The following is a 23,124-nucleotide window of genomic DNA, read 5'->3' as shown; positions in this document are numbered from 1 at the left end:
TCAGGTGTAAGTTGGGACACAGAAATTTAAAACATGTCTTAATTTCCACTTCTTCTCCGGACTTTTGTGAAGTGGAGAGCAAGTGTTAAGAGGTTATTTCACTCTAATCCATCCAAGTCATATGATCAACCGCGGTGACTGTGAGGAGGCAGGTCAGGTTAAGCTGTGTCAAGCTGCACACAGGTTAGGAGGTCAAGACAGGAAGTCCCCTATATTAAAGTCTTATGCGGCCTTAAGGACGTCGGTGTGGTGTCAAATATCCGCGAGGGTAAATGAAGACCTCCCAGGTGGTGATTAGATCAGCTTAGTAATGATAATAAAAAAGAAGGAAATAAAATGTTTTTGTTCTTCTAAACAGTTGAATTATTGCTAATTAATAATTAATAGTAATAACAGACTTAGAGTGTAATGATCTACAAGGGAAATTGCTTGGTCACATTAGCTTCACATAGAAGAAACGTTCTTAAAAATAAAATATATAAAAGTAATATATAGTAAAACAAAAACATAATAATAATAATAATTGGGAACTTACAGTAGCTACATGTCGGTTAATATATACCGACATGTTTACAGTACATGTGCTGTAAGTTCTATATCAAAACAAATTGTTGTTCTTCGTCAGGTAGTATATAAGAAAACGACAAAAAAAACACACACAAATTAATAATATACTTTAGTGATACTAAAACAAATATCTAAAACTAAAAACACGCTAAGTGGCGATAGAATAATGGTGATTATTTACATATTTACTTTCTAAATTGCCGCCGGTCTGCGGGTTTTATTTTCAAAGGCTGTGACAGGAAGCGGCTGCGCGCCGCGGAGGTTCACGTCGTTCTCCGCTCCACCAGTTTCCAGACGAACCAACTCCCCACCAGCAGACCGCCGTTCACACGGGAGACATGGGACCGAGGAGTCACCGAGGGGGGGCAACTCTTCTCATTCACCACAACAACTCAGGGCAGAGGCAGGGAGACAGCTCGTAGCTCGGCGTGTGCACGGGAGCCTGGTACTTTTACACCTGTTTTCACCGTTTTCCACTCAGCAAAAGGACCGGAAGGGAAACAAGTTAAATGACATCCGCGCGATTTTGATACCTGGGGCAAAGTGCCACACCTTCGTTTAGCACGACAGGTAAGTCGAAATATTTATATATATATATTTTTATATATATATTTTACTCACTTTAAAACTCCGCTTTAAATTAAGTGTAAAGTTTGTGGAAAGTGTCGTTGAGTGTTTAGTGAATGTTAATTCGACGGTTACTACCAGTAACAGGTAGGTAACGTTACTATCAGCCATATGGCGACGGTGCTACTAAACAAAGGTTCATTTACAGGTGATAAGGCTGCCTCACTCTAACTTATAACACTAACGCGTTTATTTTAAGCTATATTTACGCTTTTGAGCTGCCCATACAAAAATTAAGACACTTTTACCCCTAAAGGTGTAGTGCACACCTGTTGTAAACATGTGTCATAATTTATTAAAACCACCACAACTAACAAGCATATGTTGATTTTTCACTCTCTGTATATGTTGTATTTTACTGTTTTAATTCCTGTCTCATCACTTTAAGGTATACAATTAGAAAACAGTGAGTTGTTCTTATATTTGTAGTTATTTTATTGGTTAAAAATGCTCTTTAGTACACCTGGAGGTTAAACCTTTTCTCCGTATTTGAACTTCGATAAAACTTTCCATACTACCTTGAACACACCACACACGTACGGGTGAAGTTAATGAGTGAATGGAGGGTTGTTATTGGGGATGTTTGTTCTTTGTTGGGTTTTTAGAGGAGGAGGAGGAGGAGGAGTGAGTAGTGAGTACATGAGGTCTTGATACCAGAACCCATCTACATGGCCTTGGGCTGTGTTTGCACGTCTAACGTTCAGCCGCGCTGAACTCCAGGTCACTTTGGTCTGAACCCGAGCCTTTCATGGCCTCCGCTCATCCTCCGGTCTTTTAATTAAACACGATTAAACCCCCGAACCCAGTTGGTTTATACACCAGGCCAAGCTGGAGTTTGCTTTAGTCTGTGTTCTTGCCTTTGGGTGGACGGTGACTCCATCCACCGGCTGCTTATTAGAAAAAAAAAACAAAACAAGCCATTTAAAGCACATGCAAATACTCTTTGCCCCAAGATCTAGTTTTCCTTTTGTCGGTGCTGCTGCTGCGGCTGCTGGAGGACTGCGTCTGAAACAGGATATAGACACGGGAACAGAGCTCTGAGCTGTTGTTTACTTTATGGTCTTGAAAACAGGACTGTACAGACGGCGCTGGTCCAGGATGTGCTGTTGTGTAACAGCTGAGGAACCAGTTCCTTTAACAAATATATTATTTCATTATTATTGTCACAATTAAAGCAACAGAAGTTATAAACAGTTTATAAAGGTGAAGTGATACTTCCCCATCCCCTTTTTATAAGATTGTAGAAATAAAATTTTTGTTTTATTGGCGCCACGTTCCGTCGTTGTGTCTTGTTAAGAACAAAAAATTTTGGACGAGCTTTCCCATTTTTTAACAAAATGTTGATTTGTTTTGTTTTACAGTTTCATTCACTAATAAAACATAAAACACACAAATATATAGACACATATTCAAAACAAAGAACGAAAGACAAAAATAAATAATTCATTAAATAATAAAAAAAAAAACACCCAACATGTTCAATAGTGTGGCAGACTTAAACCATATTCATACAATTGTTTCTTTGTTTTTTTTGTCAGACCAGGAGAAAGGATAATAATAATAATAATAATAATAATAATAAAAACACAAACTCTCTTTTCTCCCAAAAAGAAGTAGATAAGTTACACAATTGAGTATCGACAAATTGAAGTTAATTTTATCAGGCAAAAATGTCTGTTTCCGTGGCTCTTTCTGCCGTTTTTAATTGTTTCTGATGTCTTCTGTGGTTTTTATGCAATTATTTGGTCTGTCAGTGGAATAAAACGATTAATTGCGATTAATCGATTAATCGCATACTGTAGTTAACTTGACACTTTTTTCATCTGCTCTAAATTAACTATAAACAGACGCTATTCAGATTTTTAATACTCTTATCAACACGTGAGTGGACAATTTGCCTTATGCAAATGTAAGTTATGACGTTATTATTATTACTGCGACAATCCAGTATTATCCATGACGTACCTAAAAGGTACTGCATGCTAAAAACAAAGCAGGCTGTAAACTCGCTCTGCCTTTGGTGAGGATTTAGAGGATCTCTGTGTCAGCTGTGTGCTAGGTCAGTACCCTGGTAGTAACCCAGTTTACATTGACAATAAATGCAAATAACTTCGGTCTCGTGTGGAGAAGCATCAGGCAGGACTAAATGATAGGGGAAGAATGGTGGTTTTTTGGTTTTTTTTGCTCACCATCTCCAACAATACTGCCTTGTTACTTCCTGATTTCCCAAACTAGGCTTCAGCCGGACAAATCGCTGAACTAACCTCAATTGACAGTTAGACAGTTGGATGCAAAGTTACATAAACAAAGTCTGACAAAGCGCATTTTCATTTCATTTTTTTTCTCATAGTCTCTTTTAAGGAAAAAGTGACACATTTGTCAGCCGCAGCATCTTAAATGTGAAAATTTGCCTTTACTTTCATGTGTTTAGTTTGACCAGCTTTTGCTCTGGGGAAGTTGTGTCATTTCTTACTTCTTTCGCAACGATTTATTGATTATTAAAAAATAATAATACATATTTATTAAGTATAATCTGAACTCGCAGCCATAAAATAAATGAAAAACTAGTTTTTCTGATGTAAATTCATACTGGCAAGTAAATTCAACTATTTTGATTAAGTTTACTTTGGTCTAATCAAGCAAAAATGAGAACATGTTGTGTTACATTATTATAAGTTTTATTTGATTGTTTTTTTTGCTGGATAAAACAAGAACATACATAATGTGCATCAGACCCGTTTGATATTTTACGTAAAGTCGTCCGCCATAAAAACATTTCAAAGACAAACGTACAAATGCAGTTCAGCCTTCCTTCTGTTCACTTCTGCTTCTCAGACTCTAAATCATCTCAATCTCCTCCGCGGCCCTTTCGTTGGCTTGTTTGCTCGCTGGAGTACAATCCGTGGGTCAGGAGGATCCACGGGAGGGAAACAGCAGCTGCTCTGTTAGCTATTGATAAGTGTGGGCTGCTGGGTAATAGAGAGGAGACAGGACTTGTTTTCATCTGGCTGCCGCTCGAGGCCGTCTGAAAAAGGCAGTTTGTACGTGGCACATCATCATTTTACCCGCAGACACAGAGGTGAACGCACACTCAGCCTCACGAGCGGTTCGAAATCTTAACGGTGAGACGTGTCGTTTAATTGGACGTCGGCTGCAGGCGTAGGCAGGAAGTCGAGTCGCTCGCGGATCCTCTCTCAACGAAAGGCTGACTCCACATAAATTGGTTGCCGTGACGACTCGCCATGGATACGCCGTCCTAATCACACCTGGCTCATTCAAATCAGCCACCTCAAGGTCGGGCCCCGTCAAGCGCGTTGTGTCAGACGCTCGGATCGGAAAAAGTCGCGGAGCCTCGTTTTTGAGGAGCGTCTCCTGTCTGCGGGGTGACACGCATTTAATAGCTCCCCCGGCCTCTTTGTGCGAGCCGTAATTGAAAAAAAGTTACACAATAAACGTCAATCACATGAATGGCGCCGGCTCTTTTAAGAGACGCGCTATCAGGCGCGGAAGGTTATCTCATCTTCTGTATATGCAAGTTATGAAAAGCAGGACAAAGCTGCGAGTGAGAGCGACAGTTTTTTTTTTCCCTTCACTACACAGGCTTCAAAATAGTTTATTGACTTTTCAGCTGGATTCTAAAAGCCTCCGAGCTGATAAGAGGCCTAAATTGACCACCTTATCGAATGCTGCAGTTCTCTTTCAGAAGAGAAACGCGGAGGGTCACACCAGTTACTGCCGACCAGGAGGAAATCCCATCAATAATGGCTTTGTTTTCAGTAAGAGCTACGTTTATTTGAGTTGTATGACATGAAAGCCGGTCGGAGCTTGATATAATGGGACTGGCTGCAGAAGGTGAGGTATAATTTAGGACGTAGAGAGAAAAGGTACGTTACAAAAGCATAAGTTAAGGCTTAAATGTTAAGGTAAGGGGAATAAAAACCCTGCAGATCTAGGAGAAGGTTTGTTCCTGATGTGGACTTATCCACTAACCACAGACTTTAAATGCTCGTACTGATTCCTGATTTAATGACATGAGAATTATTACCTCTCTTTATACATTTTTACTCACAGTTCGACAGGAGGTAATTTTTTTAGTTGTTAATTTTTCAATTATTAATAATTAGTAGTCTGATGATTTTTTCGCAAAACCCAAAGATATTGAATTTATTATCATTTTTATTGCCTTTGCTTAAGAATATTAAAATGTTCCCTTTATCTCTATTTATCAACGATTAGAACAAGTGTTCCTGCTCCGCGCTGAATAAATAACACGTCTTCCGCTGTGTGACTTTCATAAAGTTGAAGCTTCAAAAGTAAAGTTGATAAAATGGCCATTTCTTTTTTATCTCACTTCCACACGCCTGCTAAAAGCGCCCACCGTCACTATCGGTCCATCTTACGACAGTCAGGCGGCACCGCTCTACTCCCGTCTCCAATCCCCCGGAGAACTCGGACGTTTTATGTTCGGAACAAGAAGCTGCGCGGCTGCTCGCATCTTTGATTGTGACATGAAGCCTGCACGTTCTGAGCCAGGTCAGCGCTCCGTCAGTATCTACAGGTCACCTGGACGCATTCAGGATCAGTGCAGGATTGGACGAAAAATTAAATGTGTATTACAAAAAAATACAAACAAAAATAAACAGTTGTTGAGTAGAATGATTGATGGACCTCTTGGAATCTCCTGTGTAGATCCAACACTACGATTCAGTGACACTATGATACAAACAAAACATCAGAAGCCAAATTTTGATAAGAAAAATAAGTTGAGTTGCAGTTTTATAAAGTGTATTTTCTTTTTATTTATTCGTCGTCTTTTTATTCTGTGTGGATAAGAAACACCTCCGCCCTCTCCCAGAGCCAAAGGTGACGTCTTTAGGCTGCATGTTTTACTCAACCAAAAGACAAACACACTCATATTACACTGACACAATAGAGCTGTGTACCTAGTATCTGTGTTACCTAATAATGACTTTTCTGATTAGCGAACGGATATATGCAGCCTTCACCGGTCCCGGGAACTTGAAGCTTAAATGTTTTATTTGATTTGCTGAGCTCTGGGTCAAATGTGCCCAACGTTTTAACGCACCAGACCTCCACCCCAGCAGTGGAAAAATTCACACCTTATTTCTGTCCACACCGTTCCCTCTCATTTGAAAGCAAACATTTCATCAAAGCAGGAGGGATGAACACCTCTGTAGACGGAGAAAGGGATGGAAACCGCGATCTGAAGCGACGGGCAGACTTGAGCTGGACGTCGGACCTGTTAGCCCACTTTTCCATCACCACACCCTTTACCAAGTCGCCCGCATGAACAGTCTCCTTTCTCACTGTCCTTTCATGCACTCAAAAAAAAAAAAAACACCGGCCCTGAGCGGCCTCGAGAAGGTGTCAAGACAGAAATCCTGACTTCAAAATACGACACAAAGCTTACATAAGTTCTCAGGTGACCGAGAGACAGAGCAGCAGCAACACGTCGTCTGCAAAAGACTCGACCCCTTTGTTGAGAAGTTCACTAAAGATCCTCACTAGAAAATTCATATCTACACCTCAGGCAACAGCTCCGCAAACATTCATTCAGTTACTGTCGGCCGAGAAGGGAACAAGGCCTTCAGTTATTCAAGCTCTCTGGTTTTGTCTCCACACCTCATCTACCTGTATTTAGTTTTATAGCGCTGGTATGTGTAATGTTTGCACCAGCAACTCAAGCCCACACTTATAGAGAAATGGTTATGGATGGATTTCAGCGTTCCAAGAGCGTAACAAAAACAAACGGTATCAGATGTGCGTGGAAGACTATCTGGAGAAGGTGGAAGAGCGCTTTTTGTGTTTTGAGGTGGCGTTAGAGGGCGCATATCGAATCGCTCCGGCTAATACGGCCGTGTCAAACGCACGTATGTAAGTTCATAAGTAGTTTTATTAAACAAATAGTGCATAATTTAGTATTAGCCGGGAGGGTAAAATAAATAATCTGCAAATAATTTAATAAAATACTCCACCAATTAGACATGCTTACTACTTCAGAATTTTAATACAATGCAAATCAGTGCTCAATCCTCAGCCAGGTGCTATAGATAGCTCAGGGCTTTCTAAATTAAACTGTGGTGTCTCCCATGTTAAACCCTGATGTGTTTTTTGACCCGTCGGTCTTCTCGCTGTGCTGACACAGAATATTAATTGTGCAGAGGCATCTTCAGGTTAAGGTAAAATAAATAAGGTGTAAATGCAGGTAGGTTACACTTCTTACTTCAGTCACATATCATTTTACATTTGTATCTGGAGCTTGTGAACATTATTTATGCCCCAACAACTTCCACCTTCTTCGTCCCCAAACCCCGATTACACAGCTCACAGCGTCCTCTGCTCACACCGTGTGTTTAATGACTGCTTCAAGTCACACAGTAACTACCTCCACTAAACATTGACTTTCAGGACCTCGTTCTATTTCTGTGTTTTGGTTATTTATAAATCAAGTATCTCAACCTTAAATTCAGATTTGATTGGGGCTGGGAAGTATTTTGTGTGCTCATTTAAAGAAACCATTACACGGTTTCTGTGAAATGTAACCAAGTTCCTTTAAAATTAAACCGCATGGCCTACCTATTAACTCCCTTCTTCTCTTTTCTGTCAGCCCTCAATTCTGAGAGCTACGTTTTCAATTGTTATATCACCTGCTTCAGTAATGAAGCCCTTCATTTAGTGCTGTTATGAATAAAACCACTCCTCCCACACACATTAACTCATGTTTCCAAACAAACCTCTTAACAGGGTGAATCACTTTTAACTGGACTCTTTCCAGAGGAACAATTATTTTAAGGCTTATCTCTCTGGATGAAAATTTCCACCCGCAGCAATCATTTACAAATGACCCAGCCCTGACTGCCAGCTCTGCGGGTATCCCCTGGATTTCAATCCGTTTCACATTTAGGGGACACTCTACAGCAATCTCGCTTTTATTGCACCTGTTTCTCCAAGATGAAATGTTTCAATTTCCTCTGAGGAAAACTCAGAAAGTGAAAAAGTGGGAGCCCGGCCAAGGTGCCAGCGGTGAAATATCTCTCCCCTTCAGTAATCGTCCTACGATCTTCGCTATCATAAAAAAAAAAGGAGCAATATATAATATATTGAATGGCACAGGGAGCAGATAAAGGACTATTATAGCCGCCCAACAATGGCCGCTGTGTGAATGAATGATGGCCATTTGATGCGCAGATTGAATCCTTGGTCTCATTATGAGTTTGGGAAGTCTCCAGGGGAACAACGCGATTGGTCATTTGGATGTTCTGATGTGAATCCCGGTCGGCTGCTGTGGGTAACTGTGGAGCCGGTGGGAGTTTTTAGAGGCTGACTGAAGGAAAATGCTCATTACTGACACATCTGGATCTCTGCTGTGACTTTATCATGAATCCTCTACGCTGATTAGTTTCTGCCTCTGTGAACTGTGTCCACTATGACGCAATGTGTTCACTGCATTCAGGAAACATGGTTACAACGAAATCATTTGATTAGATTTCGTTTATTGTTTTCACCTTCATCTGCTATGAAATTATTATTATGATTCAATTTGTTTAATTCATCATACAATTTACTAAATAATTCTTATATTACAAAAAAGGTAAAAAAAAAAGTTTACAGTATGTCTGATTTATGTAATTGGAATATTACTAATGCATTCATTTGTAAAATAAATTACTGTCATATTAACTTTTCAGGTGACGTTAATTATAGCTCTTCTAAACCTTTTTGAATATCGTCCTATGGACATATTCACACACATATTCATAAAATAGCTTAAAAATAATTAAACCTGTGTTAATTAATTCATTGGCACTAAGAATATGATCTAAAATAATACAGTTAGCATCCAGTCCCCTTTTATGGAAACATCAGCATTTATTAGTCATGTTTCTGGAGAAAAAGCACAACATTCGCTCACCTTTTAGCTCTTTAAGCTATTTTTTTAGGTCTCCACCAGCAAATATTTCTACTTTATCTGCTAAATACGTTCAGAAGCTTATTGCTAACTTTGTTTGTTGTTTACATCGACTTATATTACAGTCCATTTCTGATTGGAAACTTGGGACTTGTGTCCTGGTTCACTAACATGCCCTCATACATCCCACGCTGAGGTCTAGCTCCAGTTACGTTTGCTGTGTGTCTCTATGGATATTTACTCTGCAAACACAGCATAGCAAGATGACAGGTGCAAGTAGACACATTGGAGCCAGAACATAAAACAGCCAGCCTTGTTAGTCATGTTTGACTTGTCATTTTCTTGAAGCACATTTTTTTTGGGAGTTGTCTTTGACTGTTAATACAGTGATGTGACCACATAGCAACTCATTGTTAGCTTCCCCTGCTAAGATGGCGCAGTGTCGTCTCTTCGCCTGCTGGACTAGTTCCCCTCCGACTGTGAGCTGTTTCTGCTGACCAGCAGCAGAATGGCCAGAGGCAGGTAACACTACAATCACATTGTCAGCACTCAGACAACCCTCGGCCCGTTTTTGCCTTGCAAATGGGCAACCTAACTCCATTCCAATGCAAACCTACTTTTTCCAGGCCAGGCTAGCCCGCCAGCCATTAGTCTGACAGTTTGTCCTCATTAGAAGTTAGATGTCAACCAAAACACGTCCACCTCATACCTGCCATTTATGTTTCTCCTTACATCACAGAAAAAAAATATTCATTTTAATATCTTTACTAGATATTTAAAAGAATGTAATAATTTGCTAGCAAGGTCTGTTCAAAACACAAAATAAGAGACCCAAGACAATGTGAAGCAATGTAAACTGTTGTGAAATAAAAGCTCCTGTCATAATGACGGCCACAATCTACAGATTCCTGTCAGAGACTCAAGTTAGCCACAGCCCTCGACATAAAAATGTCAGTTCACTATTTATTGCATTAGTGCCACGGGTAAAATGCTTCCTCGATACATCCAGTATTATTGAACGCAGCCTTGTTTTCCAGCGCCCTTCCCATGATATGACACATGAGGAGTAAAGTCATGGGACTGACTTCAGGGCTAAATATTCTTAAAAAGGTTATCTTGTGCCATCTTGTCTTCATTTACTGCGAGCAGTCTTAACATCGTAATTAATGGCTTTTCTTTTAGCAGCAGATAGAGCAAAATAATGACTTCACAAGACAGATTAGGAAATACACCATGTGTCCTAAACTGGATCTAAACTAGACTCTTTCTTGACAATACTGCTATATGAAATCTTTATATAAAAGCACTTGGATATATGTATAAAAGGGCCTCCACCTTGAAAACTATAAGGAATGTGTTCAGGTTGATTCATTTTAATATCCTCCTCAAACATTTGCTTTAGATCTGTCATTTTCATTGTAAGTAGATCCACCTTAATATAAGAAATAATCTTCGGAATAAATCAGTTTTAATTGAAACACGTTTACAACTTTAATATGATCACACGTGTTCATTTTATTTTGAAAAACTGAAAGACAGTAGAGTGAGTCAACCTCGTAAGTTAATGTTTATTTTCCTACTTTCACAGCAGTTGATAATCTGTGTACTGGCACAGTGTTTTTATCAGGAGGGGAAACATGGTGCCAGGAAGGAACTAAACTTATTCATACTTATAATTAATTCATGACAACACAGTCAGAGTCAATTATGTCAAAGGGTTTTAGGACCGTTTATTGCAACAAATAGATGCGCAGTTGTTTTTTGGCGGGATGCTCCCCAAACGAGGCCGAGACGCACGCAAGACTGGAAGAAAAGCACATTAAACCCCCCCCGAGGGTGCACAGAGGAAGGAGCAGCAGACACACATCTCTGAGATACGAAATATACATAATGCACAAGGAGAGAAATGCCACCACACAACGAGAGAACAGGAGGAGAGGGAAGCTGCTGGTGTTGCTGGAGGGGCAAATCTGCATATTTAGCAGCCTGAGAGATGAGTGGATTGAGAGCAAGAGCTTATCAGATGATTATTGACCTGCCTGATTGTGCTTAGGGATTGTAAAAGTCAGCTCATGGTCCACTTCAGAGCCTCGGCCGAACTAATACGAAGCTCCATTAATGTGATAGTCCCCGAGGCCCGCTGGGAAATTACCTCGTGGAAGATAAGGGACTCTTCATCTGGGTTGGTATTCACCAGACTAACAGTGTGTGAAACAGGGTCCACCACTGAAAGCCCGTCAAACCCTCAGCCTCTCTGAATCGCTCTCGGCGTGTTGTTCCCTCTCGGCTTTTCCATAAGCAGCCGCGAATGTGTCGGAGGTCCCTTGTGAAAATGGCGGACGAATGTGTCGCGGGTGTTGGTTCGGCCGGGTTACAGTCGAGCCCACCTCAAATCACAAGAGGCCGTTTCCGCGAAGAGAACAGAGGGCTCGGAGAGGAGAGGATGCCGCTCTGAGATTAGTTCTGTGTGCACGCTGATTCCTCCTGCATCCTCGCTGACTACACCCACCTCTGGATCTCTTTTTATGTCTGTGCGCGCAGCAGCAGACCTGTAGGAGGATAATTAGACGTCTTGGGAGAGCTAAGTCGTGCTTTGTTGCTTTTCCGCTAAAAAACACAGCCTTCCGTACAAGTGAGTGACCCTCCAAGACGGTTGTGTTCACAGATCCTTGTTTGTGATATTATATAAATCATCAGACCCTCGTTGGATCTGTTTGCCCTTTTTTAATCGATGCTAACGTGAGGAGCAGACAGGCTCGTCCCACGTGCATTTTTCAAACCAATCCCGCGAGCAAAGCCCACCTGGGCCTCTTAGCTCAATCCCACCAGGAACTTGCACAAAGATGTATGGAGTCCCACAGCAACTAAAACCTCCTACATCACTGTAGCGCGGCTTCACTGCAGCTCCAAAACATACAGCACAAATGGATACAGATGCTAGAACTTTGACACATTGTTACTTTGTATAAATCATACGGTTTAACAGATAATGGTGTGTTTTTCTAGCAGTCAACAGCAAAGCTGATCCCAACATATTGTTTGTGCATCCAAAGCCTGATGTATTTTAGTCTTTTGTATAATAGAATATATGTATATAGTCTATATAATAGAGCACATCAGCTCTATCATTAGTGGTGATATGTCAGTAACATATGCTCAGTAATATTTGGAAATCAGAATAATAAAAAAAAAACTTTATTTATCTCCTAGGGGCAATTAGGAGGGCAAAGAGTGGCACAATTAAAGAGCAAGAGAAGAAATACGCAAAACAGCATGGAAAAGCCTGAACTATGTATTTATGACGAGTATGTCAGGGTTCGCATCAAACATAGGAACAAATGTGCTTGACTAGGAAAAGCAGGAAATCTTAAAGTGATGTTTCCCCAAGGAAGGTTGAATGTTTCAGTGTGGTGGTGGACTGCAGGGAGCAGCTACAATTACAACCTATTCCCTCCCCTTCCCTGGTTTTATGTTGTTGTTGTGCACAAATGAAAATGACTGTTGAAACATTGAGCAACGTTAAGGCCTAACCTCTCACAAAGCTGTTAGTTTCAAGTCTAAATTCTCCTCATTTATCCATACGCAGCTACTTTTAATGCTTAAAAAATGTTTAAAAATGTCTGCTTTCATTGGATACCCCTCCACCACCTCATTTGATTTCTCAGTTACCCTGAAGACAATGTTTTTCACAAAATTAAAGCGATATTTGTTAAATTTCAATATCCCATAATTCCCTTAACTTGTCGTCACGCGATACTTCACTGTGATGAAGATGGACTTCAGGTGAACTGGTCACATGACCCCTTGCGTCATCTCCAGTGACACTTTTCTATCGATAGGATATTTGAGACGTTTTTAGGAATGTAGGTGTTTCTGTTGCCAGTTCTTTATTGAGACATTTAGATTTTGCAGATTTCTAGAGGTAATGGAAACTCAGCAATTGTGTCTCTATTTTGCTGACATTTGCTGACAAGAAAAAATGCGATTAACAGCAATCTGATCCTTATAATGAAGTTTAATTGTGCTCCGAAACATCTTCATGATGTGGTGTTCAGTTTACTTGTCAGTATAAAACAAGGCTACACTACGCTGTGCAGTCAGGGCTGTAATTAATTGTCTGTTGACATTGTGTGTCTGCACCACTGTCACCCTGTGTAATATTATTATCTCATTGTGATCAAAGACTCGACTAAAGGGAAAAATAACGTCCTCCGGGGTCAGGGAGTTAAGTTTCTGTTGTGTCTGCTGGGCACACATCCTTCCTTTAATTCCACAAAAAGACGCCGTGTCCTCTACCTCTGTCGATCTCTTCCATCCTAAGCTTTCAGACAAACCCATTCAAGACTCAGTGATTAATTATTTACCCAGGCAATGAAATGCCAAAGCCTGGAGAAACACACCACCAGGAGAGAAAAAGGTCACTCCCATCCTGCACACAGATACACAACCCTCCGACACACTCGCGCACGCAACAGTGATGGATGGCAATAACATCTTTATCGGTGCTTCGGGCCGACAGGGTTTTCATCCTTGTGTCCAAACACCGTCGAGACCGAGGGCAAAGCAAAAGCTTGAGTGATGAGCTGAAATCTTCAGGAGAGCCCAGAGAAATCCCTCATTTAAAAGCCGTTGGCACGTCAGAGGTGACCGACGGTCCGATCGATAGCAGCGCTCGACTCATGTTCGACACCGGGTCTAACCTTTCCTCGGTGAAAACGCTGAAAATGATATGCGCATGTTCCGCTGCTTTGGACTTTGTCTGCGCCGCTCACTTGAAAGGTGTTTGCACGATTAAAGTTTAATTGCTCTGTTCGTGTCCCTCCACAGCTCCCTTCGACAGAGGAGGCCAAATGGGGTGCCAATGCTGCCGGATGATAAAAAGGTGAGAAGTGTGTCTCTCTCTTCTGGTTTATCTACTTTGTTTCTTTTTTTTTTTTTTTTTGGCTTACGCAATCTTTTGCATATTGTCACAACACTGATACTCACCTTTCTCGTCAAGTCAGTTTTTATTATGTACAGTTACACTCCACAGTAACATGGAAAAACTACCGGGGCGGACAGGTCATGGGTTTTGTGCGTAGTGACCAACACAACAAACTGAGGAGATGACAACATTATAGAGAATTTGAACTCGATGTTGAACGTCCAATCCTATCGCCTTTGTCCAGTTTTGTTTCCGTACTTGTTTAATGTAAGCTAATAAAATAGTAGTGTTATAGTTGGTGAAACTGGTTATGTAATTACAGAGAACTGTACCTGCTGTGTGAAATACCTCTTCAACACTCCTTATCTGGAATTTAATATTTTATTTGATGCACTTTGATCATGGTTTGACCATTGGTTTGTAGACTATCAATATGACGCCACCATTAAGTGGGAGCCATCATGGTGTTTGGGAGCCAAAAGTGACTAAAGAGAGAGAAGTTACTCTGAGATTATCATTATCTAAACTGGTGTTAATTAATTAACACTCCATCAGTGGCATTGCACTTACAGCCACTTCTGCCAGTCTGTGGTATGGAGATGCTCTTAATTTTATTAACTTTGTTTTTGCTATAAAATACAGGAGAAAATGCTTAGCAAATGTTAGCATTATACATGCTAAACATATTTGTATCTTCTGTGTGTGCATAGTAGGAATAGTGCTAGCATTCACTACAAAGATGTTCCAGCTAATTGTTCTCCTGAAGGTGCTTTTAAATGGGAATAGACTTAAAAAAGAAGGTGTAGCATAAATTGATCTGTCACTTGTTATCAGATTGTACAAAAGAAGTGGACATGTGTCGTTGCCCTTTGGTTTGTGGACAGCAGTTTGGAAGTTCAGCATAGTGGACATTGCTATCTTGATTTTTTTATTTATTTATTTTTTTGAGGGGGGTGGGCAAAAGGAGCTGGAGAGGAGCAAGGATCATGCTGCATTGGAGAGAACACCTGAATCCGGTGAATGAGGCCATAAACCCACTGGAAAAATATTTACAGACAATATAAATCAAGTGAAAATCTGACCTCTTTGCATCGCACGGAGTTGCCCCCTACTGGCTATGAGAAAGAATGCAGGTCCAAGGCGCTGGTTTCACTTTCAGAGCTGTGACTACGTCCACTTCTCTTATAGTCTGTGCTCATTATGCTATGATGAATTTTTAAGACATCTCATGTTTGTTTGTTTCCCTTTTCAATCAATTTCTTTAAACGTCTGAACGCTGTTTAAAACTCACCTCGTCAGTAACAACCTCTCACTGCTGATTTCCTTATTTGTGGCTCCACGGTGGCAATTCAAATGTCTCCTTGGCCACATAATGATTTCTTGTCTTGTTTCATGCAGATAGTGAGAGGTCCATTTATAATATGTCTGCACTGCGAGCCTCACACGGGCTCTTAGTACAAGCTGTGGGTCAATATGCCAATAGCCGTCACCCTTGGTTACTGTAATTCTTTGCACAACGTTGTGCGAGTTGTTAAAAGCCCACAAGGCGTTGTTGTCAGGGCTCGACATCTCCGTGCTTTTTGAGGTGCATGAGGAAGCAGAGCAAGGCCAGGAAACAAGCTTTTGATTGCGGATTAATGAAAGGGCACGCTGTGATTCACATACCACAGTCGTAATCCCCCTCCGCGCTTTTTTTAAAATTTTTCTCTCCTTCCCATGTCACAGACACACATGTGAAATGCGTGTGACAGGCACACATACCTCCCTAATTGTGTGGAGTGTCACATTTCTGGGATTAGTGGTGTTTGGGTTTGGCAGCGTGGCCCTTTAGGTCACTGGGTCAACAGCGCGGCCTCAGAATCCGCAGACTGACACCAGGACCAGGTGTAGCAGGTTTTTTTATAGAGCCTACATACACATCGCTGCTTTACATTACTCTCGTGAGGTGGAAGGTTTCTGTCACTTTCGAGGGGAAGGTGCATCGCATGGAAAACCAACATTAGGATGTTCATCACAAGTCTAATGGTGGTGGTGGCATAAAATCCACAGGCTCCTCTGCACCTGTTGTATCGTGTACCAGGGTTCAGATCTCTGTAGCACAAGAAGTGCGTTCGGTATTGTGATCACGTCATGCAGGTGTGGCGAATTGTTGACTTAAAACGACGGCTGAGTCTTTGTCTTTACTTCAGTGGCCGTCTGGACTCAGCCTCGTTGTGCGAGCCTCAAATAAACTCTGAATTAACATAAGCAAGGAGAATCCCAGCTGATTTGCAAGCAGGAACTCCAAAGACTCAACTTGTATGCAAAAACACTGCTTTGGTATTAAAATCCAAGTTGCTGCCTTTCTCTTTACTTTGGGTTTTAAAATAGAACACGTGATTTGCATCATTGGTCTTATTTATTCTAGATAACCAGATAAGCACTTCCACAACCTACATACCTTCTTACGTGAAAGTCAAATGTGTCGAAACACTTCACATTTTGTCTGTTTGTCCACAAAAGTCGGCGCAAATAGTTGTCTCCCTGACTGAGAATATCTTGTAGGAGTTAGTGCCTGCAAAATCTTTAGTTGATTAGACATTTTTTATAATTCTTTTTTTTTAATTTCCCCCCACAATGTTCCTGCAAGGCCACCCTACTGTTGCACAAGTTCAAAATAAAAAACTAATATTTTGACCTGTGTATCATTTATACATAATATTGAATACATAATGATAATAATAATGCATATAGTAGGTAGGGGGTCCCAGCATTTGGTGGTCCATGGCCTGCAGAGCGTTAAAGACCCCTGCTGTAGAAAAAACCAGCAGCGTTCAGTTTCATTTCTGAATCATTTTGTCTTTCTAGTAAAACACTTCTCGTGTCTCTCGCCTCGTTTTGAAAGCGTGCCTCAAATTTTGCCTTAGCAGCGAGGGCACAGCGGCAGCGCTGCCCAGGAGCCGCAGAGATGGAAAACATTCATTTCCTCAGCTTTTTGCTGTGAAGGGAGACGAGGAGGAAGACGCGGGGTGAAGGAGAGGTGAATAAGTCGGAGAGAGAACATGCGTGGCTACAACTGCACAGGGAGGTGTCTGCTTACCAAAGGAAAGAGATTAGTCAGTGCATCTGAAAGTTATTCTCAGGACTTGTGTTCTGATTTCCATGAATACCGAAGACTGGAGGTGACATTAAAATATAAACCTAGATGACTGAAGAGGACAAGGAGACGGAAATAGCTGAAGGGAAGACGCTCAAATCAAGGAGGAGTGGAGTGCAAAGGGACAGTAGATTAGTGAGCTACAGCTTCATTACAGGGACACTGAAGGAGACAGAAGGAGGAGGTTGTTTTGAGCGGGGAGCACCAGGAGAGGTGTGAGACGGAAGGAGCTCTGCTGGGGTTTCAAGGATGGCGGGGTGGAGGACGAAACAAACAAAATGAAGAAAAGATGGGCGTGAAAAACACAAGGCTCCCGCAGCAGGCGATGTCTGACAGCCCGTTAGGTGGCCGACCGAAAGCAGCCCCCTGCCAACACTCGTAATACCCGTCTACGTATGTGAGCCAGCGAACGATCGTGTACTTATGCCCTTGTACGAAAATCCTTCCAAGTGGGTGTATCAGACTCTCGTTAAGCCTTCGAGGGGGTTCTCAAGGTGTAGAGCTTAAATGAGCATTAATTAGTCTCCGACCGACATCGACCTCTAGCTTCCGACCAAGAATCAGGGGCGACGTTAACAAATCTCTGGCCGGGCGCATGTCGGCTGATTTACACAACAAAAGACTCATTTCACAGCGGGGACGAGGAAGCAGGTGAGAGCAGAGCCTGAAAAGAGAAATTTAATGAGGCCCGTGAAGTGACGTCAATGCGTTGTGTTCATTATTCAGTGCGACCCATCTTAAAGAGCTGATTAAGGAACTCTGCAGCATAATTTAGACTCATTGTTTGATGATTTTTAATTGACGAGGGTTTTTTGGTGGACATTTCCACTCACATTTATTTATTTTTGTGACTGACCGAGCGGGGGCACGAATAATGAGCTGTCTTGAGTTGTTGTTGTCACATGAAGGACCACGTTTGCTCCCAATTACTGATCAGATTCACACACAATCAGGGACTGGCAGCGACGCATTTTCTGTCAATCAGCATCAAAATGTCAGAGACAGAGCAGCAAATGTGAATGTAGTGGCGCCCAAGACACGTCCAAGAAAACACAACAAAGGACACTCCGGATAAAAAATGAGCTCAGCTACCAGAGGAAGGATTTCAGTCTGAAGAAGAAATACAAACACGGGTTGCTAATAACGTTATAAACTGCTCAAACTCTAGAGACTCTAGAGTGTAGGGATACATTTGTAGCGTGTGTCAACAATGTTAAGGGTCGTCACAGATGTTTCCAGCAGTGTGAAAGTGTTGCCGTGGGTTTCTTTACGGGTCAAATGACACTTCCAGCAACAGAGGAACTTATTGGCTCAGCTCGCCCAGTGTGAAACGGGTCCCGCGTCGTCCCCCTAAATTACCCAATGACGTTGATGTACCTCCCTGTTACGTTCTGATTTTGTCAATGTGCGTCCCGTCAGGATTGAAACAGAGCAAAGTTTTGGTCTACTCCCATAAGATCAGTCTTCCTGTAGATCTCCCCTAGACTGGTCTCTGAAGGGCAGAGAGTTTTTTTCATGTTGGTCAAATACAGCTACACAATCTTTAATGGAAGCGCATACGTGAATTAGCCCTACGTCGTGCTCAGGAAATAGCAAATGCTGGGGTGGGATGTGAACTGCGCATGCGCGACTGTGTTTATATACAGCTTGTATTGTGCTATGACACATTTTTTATGGATCATGGCAGCGCTGACATGTTTTCCACTCTGTGCTGAGTTTGTATATGCAATGCAATGCACGAAACGACAAAGGTAACATTCGACTCCGTGCTGATATCCACGCTGTCCATTGTTTACCTGGCAGTGTTCACACTTAAATGCCTGATGATGATGTTGTTACCGCGATGACACAATGCTGTATTTTCAGTGTAAAAGCGGCGTTAGTGTAGCCAGGTGGAGACGACCATCTGCAGCAAGGTTGCTGCGATTTAAGCTAGGCTAGGCTAATGTTCTCAGCTCCTTATTTTTGCAACACAAAGACCCAACAGTAGCATCCATTCATCAGTATTCTTGTGGTCACCTTTCCTCTGTGAAAGTAAGCAGCAGAAAGAAAGGAAGCGTTGAAGGTAAAAGTCAGAGTGAGTCGCCCCTGTGCACACTTCCTTACTGCAACACTCTGCATAATATATCTGACATTCTCATGGGCTGTTCAAACTGCGCCACAGCCGAAGCTCCAAGCCTGTGTCAACACCAAGAGTACACCTTCCAGACACGTCACTGTGGCACTGAGAGAGGTGCATCGGCCGCACAAGGAAATATCCTGGTCGCTGTCAGGATACAGTCAGTGTCTGCTGGATCCCAGTCAGACAAAAGACGCCAGGAAATAAAAGAAACAGACCCTCTCTTTGTCTGAGGTTTAGTTAAAATGTACTTTAGCTCCTCTAAATGTATCTGACAGCTGTAATTACATTACAGATGCTGGTAGATTTTAGCATTGAGTATATAGAAAGAGCTATAAAAAAAAAAGAAAAGATGAAAAGCTGACACTATTAGACTGACAGAAAAATAATTTGTCCTGTAAAAATAAATATCTTGCCACTTTCCTGTTTTAACAGTTTAATGCTTTTTATTTTAGTCGAGCTAAAGAGCTGAGTGTTTACAAACCAAACATCAGTCATTTAATCCAGAAAATACAATAAAGTGATAAGTGACAGTCCTTTAGGAATCTCTACAGGCGAGTTATCAGCTCTTACTTTACTGCTTGTTAACATTTGCATCCTTGCAGTCACCACAAACATGAGACGAGGCTGATGTTAATTCTGTTAACTGTGCTGTGACATTAACTGTGCTTGAATAAAAAATCTAATTTAGTCGTCATGATGGTTCAAATGGATGGTACACATTTATCTTTTGAGAGATATGAATGGGATTTTTTTTTCCTTGATAAATGTTCAAAAGATGAAGTGAATAACAGACAATTCAACAAAGTAATGTTTTGTTGGAGAGTTGGCGACAGTTTTATATCAGTTTCACTGATCAGTCAGCAGATGAAAGTAGAAACGACGGCGATCGATCAAAGAACAGAAACATGCTGATGAGCTGATTATTTGTTTGTAACCATTTCTTGGTCATAGTTTGATACCACGTGATTTACATGACCTGATTAATGGCTCCAGCTACAGGTGTGACCTCTCCATCTCTCTCTCTCTCTCACAGCTACATCTACGACCCCTCTGTGGCGGTGGATGTGAGGAAGCCCGACTCCGCAGGCAGCTCTCTCTACCAGCCCCACCAGCACTCAGGCGGCGCCCTCAGCGGTGACCCCCACAGCGGACACAACAAGCAGAAGCATGGCTTCCAAAACCTGGGCTACAGCAAGTCCACCGACAGCACGCTGAGGCTCGAGGTCGACAACAACCAGGTCAACTACCGGCTGCACGCCGCGCCCTCGAACGCCAAGGAGCTGCAGCAGCAGGGCAGCGCGCCGCCTCCGGAGGGCGGCCTGTACATCATCCAGCCAGAGGCCGAGGGGCCGCGATGGGCGACGCAGGAAAACAGCCCGAGCCAGGTGCCCGTCTACCCCGACGCCGACGAGTACGAGAGCCGGGCGACGACGAACGGGTGGGACGGCTCCGTCACCGAGCGCGGGATCAGGAAGAGCCTGTCCACGGAGGAGATAGACGAGGGCGTGGGAGGGACGCCGGAGTACCCGTGCGACACGGGGGACGAGGGGAGCGTCCTGTCGGTGGACATCCACACCAGCACCACCAGCCTGTCCTCGGCCGACACCAGGGACGGGCTCACGCCGCCAAAGGCCACGGACGTTTCCACCATGGAGAGCGGGATCTCGGTGGGCGCGGAGAAGAGCGAGGACGAGGTGCAGAGCGTCACGGACTCGATGGTGGCCGAGGCTCTCGCCGCCTTAGAGGCCGCCACAGCCGGAGAGGACTGTGAGTGACGGACGTCTGTCGACGCGACGGACTGGACAGAGCGCTCTATACCACAGCTCCCAATAACAATGGCTTTATCTAAGAACATGAAACGAATGAAGGAAAACTCTGTTTACAAAAAAGGACAGATTTATTTTTGAACTCTCAGATATTTTTTATTGTGGATACATCGACAGATCGTAACGTCTGTCTTGTGAAGGAGGCTACATTTCCAAAGCTGCGTGGTTCCTATGAATCCACAGCCGAAGAGACGTTATCGTGCGGACTGAATGTGCAGCCGTCTCCCAGTGTATTTAACACTCCACAGTCCTAATAAGCATTTGCCATGTTCATACCGCATATGTAATACATCACACATTGCTTTTATCCCATGTGGATCCCAGCGTTGCTACTTGTTAGCATGTACTCAAATCCTCAGTGGACACTGTCTTTGCCATAACTTCCTGTCTCTCCGGGAACGTCGCCCTCATTTCACCGAGCAGGTCAAAGAGGAAAGGTCATTGAACAGTTTTTACATTTTTTTTTTTTTTTGTGTTCTCATATTTATAAAATTTTCAGCCACAATTGTTTTGATTTATTGTGAGACAAAAACTGGATGAAAAAGCCGTTCTTCTTCAGAGCTTCTTCGTCGGAGAATCGTCGATCGTTGATTTCAGAATAAAACTGAATTAATATTTTATCTAACCTGGAAATTAATCAGGCACATGGACACTTATTCTCAAGCCACATTTTTCCATTCACATCATTTCTGTGTTGAAACATTTCATAAATTAGATCATTTGTGTGAAATGTGTAATTTCTAGTGACACCGCTTTAGTTTCTGAAGTTGACCAGCTGAGGTCAAATCACTGTTGACTAAACTACAGAGAGGCTGCCGATACACCTGACTAGCTCTTTATTTCCAATTTTATAGGTCAGACATTGTGTTTGTAGTCCGGCCGGTGAAATTAGTTCAACTCAAGTGCCTTATAATGAACTAACTGAGGCTAGAAGGTGCAGAATAAATAATAGCTTTTTTTAAAAAGACTTTCAGAGCTGAAGCTACACAAGCTGTTGTCCGTTTTGCTGCAACACCACTATTCAGTTATTGTGTGCCTGCCAAATCATTTCTACTTATTGTAAAATAAAGAAAAGGAATGTAAATTTGGTGTGTAGTCATGTAGTCTGTGTTTCTTAATGGTAAGTAGCTAGCTACTGTTAGCCAGTACCATACAAAAATAACTTAAATTGTTTATTTAACGTTGTAACTCCCACTGAATTTTGTCATTTTAGGATTTGGGGACATTTTGATGGTACTGTTTATGCTAGCTATCCAGTGAGTTGCTGTGTAGCTAATGACTAACCAAAAACAATCTTTTGTTAGCCATTTACTGTCTTTTTTTAAAAAAAATCCAACAAAAAATGTTAGCTAGAGCAATCCATGCTTGCTCGCGGAGTAGAACAATATGGTTAGCATCTTCACAATTAGCTGGATTTGAAAAGAGAAAATAAAACATAGCATGTGCACTTAGCTTGGATGCTAATGTGACAATATGTCTGGAAAACCTTTTTTAAACTGCTAACAAGCTACAATAAGTTCCTCCAGTTTGGACTCTTGGTTCTCTTTGGTCATATTTGCAAAGCTGAATTTAAAAGCAATTTTGATTCCTAACTTTCTTTGATTTGTTTTTTTCCCCCTGTACGAAAATCATGTTTGTTCTTATGTGGCGCCTTCAAGTAGGGTTGTGTTCGCCACGTTTCCCATCTAGTGGAAGTGTTACTGGAGAAAATGTCCGTCATCAACCTATTTTTCCTTTACATTTTCTACATTGAGTCACTCGCTTGTTAGCTAGCTAAACTGTTAGCCGACGAAACAGTTGCCTAGCAGCAGCGCTCTGGCGACTTATGACTGACATTTCCACCCGAGCGCCAAGCATGTCGTGTACGTGGCTTCATGTGCCATGATTACTAGTCCACATGTCCCAGCGCGTTAGCTGTGCGCCGTGACACAGGTGGAGGATCTTTTACATGCACCGCGGTAGATCTAGAAAATGACAACGTCCTCCGAGTGT

General features: G+C 42.1%; 1 protein-coding gene across 1 annotated transcript; it reads left to right on the top strand.

Moving 5' to 3' along the window:
• The first annotated feature begins 844 nt into the window (after positions 1 to 844).
• Positions 845 to 22,220, top strand: zgc:194930 (uncharacterized protein LOC557813 homolog). Its single transcript, XM_047570113.1, has 3 exons — positions 845 to 1,137; positions 13,952 to 14,006; positions 20,340 to 22,220. The coding sequence occupies exons 2-3, from the start codon at positions 13,975 to 13,977 to the stop codon at positions 21,079 to 21,081; spliced, it is 774 nt and encodes a 257-aa protein (XP_047426069.1). The 5' UTR covers positions 845 to 1,137; positions 13,952 to 13,974; the 3' UTR covers positions 21,082 to 22,220.
• The last annotated feature ends 904 nt before the right edge of the window (positions 22,221 to 23,124 follow it).

The sequence above is a fragment of the Mugil cephalus genome, chromosome 1 (assembly GCF_022458985.1).
Source record: "Mugil cephalus isolate CIBA_MC_2020 chromosome 1, CIBA_Mcephalus_1.1, whole genome shotgun sequence".
NCBI lineage: Eukaryota > Metazoa > Chordata > Actinopteri > Mugiliformes > Mugilidae > Mugil > Mugil cephalus.
This window is presented reverse-complemented; position numbering and strand designations above follow the sequence as displayed.